Source organism: Cenococcum geophilum (genome assembly GCF_001692895.1).
Source record: "Cenococcum geophilum 1.58 unplaced genomic scaffold K441scaffold_74, whole genome shotgun sequence".
NCBI lineage: Eukaryota > Fungi > Ascomycota > Dothideomycetes > Gloniales > Gloniaceae > Cenococcum > Cenococcum geophilum.
The window spans coordinates 145,182-149,875 of NW_027137632.1; the positions used below are offsets into that span (position 1 = coordinate 145,182).

Consider the following 4,694-nt stretch of genomic DNA (forward strand, 5'->3'; position numbering starts at 1 on the left):
CTTTTATTAGAAATTTATATACAACTTCTTAGGCGTAGTAGCACTACTTATAGTAATAATGTGAACGAAGGGCCTTTTTATAAAAGGAAGAAAAACGCACCTATATTTTACCTGGATGCCTAAATACAAGAAGGCGTTCTAAGACCTTAAAAATGCTTTTACTAAAGCACCTATCTTAGCTCACTTTATACTAGGATAATAACTCTACCTTAAAACCGACTCCTCAGACTATATTAACGCAGGTATTCTCTCCTAGATAGGTAATAACGGCCTCCTCTACTTAGTCGCATTTTACTCGTCTAAGCTTATATTATAAGAGTATAACTATAAGATCTATAATAAGGAACTTCTCGCAATTATATAAGCGTTTAAGGAATTCTAACCGGAACTTTTTTTAGTAGAACCTAATTAGCCAACTAAAGTCCTTACAGACTATTATAATCTTAAATACTTTATAACTATAAAGTAGCTAAATTAACGCTAAGTATACTGGAACGAGTTCCTCTTTAGTTTTAACTTTAAAATTATATATAGACTAGGAGTATAAGGTACTAAACCTAATAGCCTAACACGCCAATTATAAGACCTTCCTTAGTCTAAAGATAACTATTATAATTAGTTCCAATAACAGATAATCCTAAAAGTATAAAATTTGGCCCTAGGCATACTACCTATAATAGAGCTAACTATACCTTAGCTTTATACCATAGAACTAAAGTTACCTTCTAAAATTAATAAGCTTATTACTACGGCATATAACACCTTTGTTAACCTATTACTATATTAACTTATTACCGTAAAGACTGCTAGCGCCTATACGCTACCTACTAACCTCTAAAGCTTAGGCTAGATTAATATAGTAGCCTTAAAAGTAAAAGAGAATAGGCTCTATTATAGAGGCCGCCTATTTATCCCTAACTTAGAAAATCTATAATAGTAACTAATTTAAATGGCCTACAACCTCTAATTAAGCGGCTACTTAGGTAGAGGAGGAACCTATAAGCTTCTTAACCGATACTACTTCTAGCTAAAAATAATAAACTTAGTTAAACGCTTTATAGGCGCCTGCTATAGTTATAAGCGCGCTAAGGCCTTTAATATAAAGTACTAAGGACTACTGCACCCTCTACTAGTACCTATATAATAATAGGCAGATATCGCTATAGATTTCATTATTAACCTGCTACCCTATAAATGACATGGCCGTATCTATAAGAATATCCTTATAATAATATACCGACTTATAAAAGAGCGCCACTACGTCCTAACTAAAGGCGTAGCCGTTAGCGACGTTACTAACGCCTTTCTTTACGAAGTTTACTAACTATATAGGTTACCTAACTTAATTACGTCCGACTAAAGTATATAATTTAACTCTAATATATAGAGATGAATCTACTAACGCCTTAGAATCTCCGTTAAAATATCTATATCCTTTTATTATAAAACTACTAGGTAACTAGAAAACGCTAATGCTAGTATAAAAGTATACCTACGATAGGTAGTTGCCTATAGTTAAGATAACTAGGTAGATTACCTCCTACTAGGTAAATTTGCAGTAAATAATTATATCTTAACTACTATAGGACTTACCCCATTCTTTGCGAATAAGGGTTATTATCCCTAATCTAGTATAGAGTTACTAGAACCTATTAATAAGAAACTGCTATATAAAAAACGCCTTAAGATATTACTTACCGACTAGTATATAAACCGTATAAAAAATCTACTTAACTACTATAAGGGAGAAATGGCCTAGGCTTAAGTAAAGTAGGCCTACTTTACTAACTGTTATAGAACGCCACCACTAGAGATGCGTGTTGGCGACTAGGTATAGCTAGATATACGCAATATCTCTATATAAAGGCCTATAAAGTTACTTAATTATAAGAACCTCGGCCCCTATTTAATTAAACGAGTTATTAATAGGGGAGCTATATATAAGCTAGAACTTCTACCTACCCTAGCCACCCGTGGGATATGGCCTGTATTTTACCTATAGCTACTATATCTTTATTAGCCTAACTCCTTACTAGGGCAGATATAGCCTAAACCCCTACTAGTACTAATCTAAGATAAGAATAAAGACGAGAACTATAAGGAGTGGACTGTTAAACGAATTATTAACTCTAAATACTTTGGCAAAGGTAGAGGATAATAGCTCTACTACAGAGCTATATATATAGGATTCGATAAAGATTAGCTAGAATAGTAACTATAGGAAGACTTTAAAAATGCGAAGGATCTAATTAGCAACTTTTATTATATAAACCTATATAAACCGGGCCTAAGTAGAGATTTTATACCTAATCCTCTATAGGAGTCCTTATAGAGTTAAACCGTTATATATTACTATATAAGGGCAAATTACCGTTAAATTGCGGTAAAGTGCAATTATATAACCGGAATATTGTTAAGATATCTAGGAACTTTAACCGGTAGTTAAAGTTATCTAATTAGTTGGATTTTTAGATGCCAAGCCCTATTATATAACGTTGTTTTAAGCCTTTAGTAATACCCCCCTTTCTTCTTTTCTATACCTTAAGTGTCCCTTTTATATATATATAGTAACCATAGTGTCGCCGGAGCTCCGCCTCTATAGGAGGGGGGGTAATGTTACAGAACCCCACCGCAGGGGCCTCTATAGGAGAGCCCCGTGCTTTCACATACACCTCGCGTACAGCTTATGTCAGCTATGCGTAGGTATATTACCTCCTTACGCCCTCGACCCTTACGATCGATCGCGCAACGTCTTGTAGACTCCTCGAATACATACGCTCTATAGCCACTACCCCCGTTCTATGACATTTACGTACCCTTATATATGGGCCTATATAAGGCATAAAAAGCCTAAAATCTTATAATTTATAGAGCTAGATCTCCTAAGTAATTTAATATAATTTTTACCTTAAAATACGTTATGGGGAGATTAATTGATTTTGTTGGGGTTTATAAGTTTTCCTTATAAAAAAAGCTTATACTTCCATACAAATCTTGCTAAAGTCCCTTAGACTAAGAAATCGATCAAATATCCGAAGGAGTTTAGCGCGCCAGCGTAATCGATTTCTTAGTATGAGTCCACTGAGGTAACTCGCCTCCTCGAAGCTGTCCTCAACGCCACGTCAACACCATTCCAAGCCTCGTAATAGCCATCTGCACCGTATTATCACTATAAGTTATGGCTGTAGAGGAGCTTTAAGGTGACTTTAGCCTTAATTTTATATACACTAAAAATTTCTACATAAAATCAATCAAGTGACCAAGCAGGCAAGCAAGCCGAGGCCTCTCAGCTTGGCTGGCTTATTACCAGCTCTTGCTCCAAATAATTGCTTTGGCTTTTGACTTCCCGCGCACCATAATAACTTGCTGGTGGAGATAGGTCTCTTATTGGTAAACTTAAAACGTAGGCAAATACGCAACGCTCTTATAGAGTGTGTTTCACCACTCGGTGGCTTAGTAATGGCCTGCGGATAGCGAATAAGGGACAAACACTTCAACTGCAGCGCATTGACAGCGGGGCAATGCGGCACAGTTCGGAGCTTCAAGAATTTTAGGCAGCTATGACAAGGCTCCCTCTATTGCCAGGTATATTGTTGTTAGCTTCTTCCCGTTCAAAAATTCAAGTTTATCAATAAAATCATGAATTTCCCCTGTCAGCAATGTATTGGCAAGACATTTAACAGCTCAGAAGCACTAAAAAACCACATGAGCTCACTGCATTACTTGGAATGCCAAACATGCGGTAAAAAATTCTCTGACAAGCCTGCCCGCAAGCAGCACATTAACGACGTCCATTCCAAACCAGATTTAAACAAGGGCGATAAGTGTAAGAGCAAACAAGCCCTCCAACAGCATATGGCTTCTCCCGCTCACGCTCCTGCAGCAAAACGCTGCAAACGGCCGTCCGGTGATCGGCAAGTGGTCAAGCAGCACTTGGGAGGCCCCGTACATGCCCCCATATACATATCCAACACGTACAACAATTTAGTTCATAGCGTACAATCGATACCGCAGCATACGGCAGGTGCACATACACGTACTGGCCAACCATCGTCAAAAGTTGTCCCTAATACCACTATGCCAAAGCGGTCAAAGAAGTCGGAGGAAATAAAAGCGGGACCTCGACGGAGGCTTAGCCCGGAGAATGAGCGCAAGAAGGACAAGTTACAAGGCCAAGACGAGAGGATCCCACGCGGACGGCGGCGCTCTCTATGAGTCAGTCCGTGGATTTTTTTGGTAATATACCCTTGTTCGGAAAGAAGGCCTTTTTGGCAGTTAAGTTAGGGCTTCATATTGTGTAATGCGCTACTGCTGTAGCAGGATTCTGTACTCTAGTGAGAGGGTTTAGTGGGATAACGTTAGGCCTGTTTTACAAATGAGCTTCGTTTTTACCCATGGGTTACTTAAACCATAAACCATGGATGTCAGCCACGCTTATCAGTATCTTGGGTGCAAACATAAATGTGCAAGAATTTGGTTTTCACTTATCCTTTAACGCGTTGAAATTCGCCCAATGACTATCAGCCAATTAAGGCCTCGTTTGGCCCTCTATACCTTCCTAGGCCCGGCTTATATTGTTCTTATAGCGCTCCCTTATAGGGCAGCTGCGGTCTATTATTACTTAGTGCCGGTTATAGGTCCATTTATTCTTAACGCATTAACGCCCTATTTAGGAGCTATATATACCGTACTAG

General features: G+C 38.2%; 1 protein-coding gene across 1 annotated transcript; it reads left to right on the forward strand.

Moving 5' to 3' along the window:
• Positions 1-3,557: 3,557 nt before the first annotated feature.
• On the forward strand, positions 3,558-4,467 carry K441DRAFT_700754 (uncharacterized protein). The gene is made up of 2 exons (XM_067653280.1): positions 3,558-3,826; positions 3,884-4,467. Exons 1-2 carry the CDS (start codon positions 3,640-3,642, stop codon positions 4,213-4,215), a joined length of 519 nt encoding a protein of 172 aa, XP_067497555.1. The 5' UTR covers positions 3,558-3,639; the 3' UTR covers positions 4,216-4,467.
• The last annotated feature ends 227 nt before the right edge of the window (positions 4,468-4,694 follow it).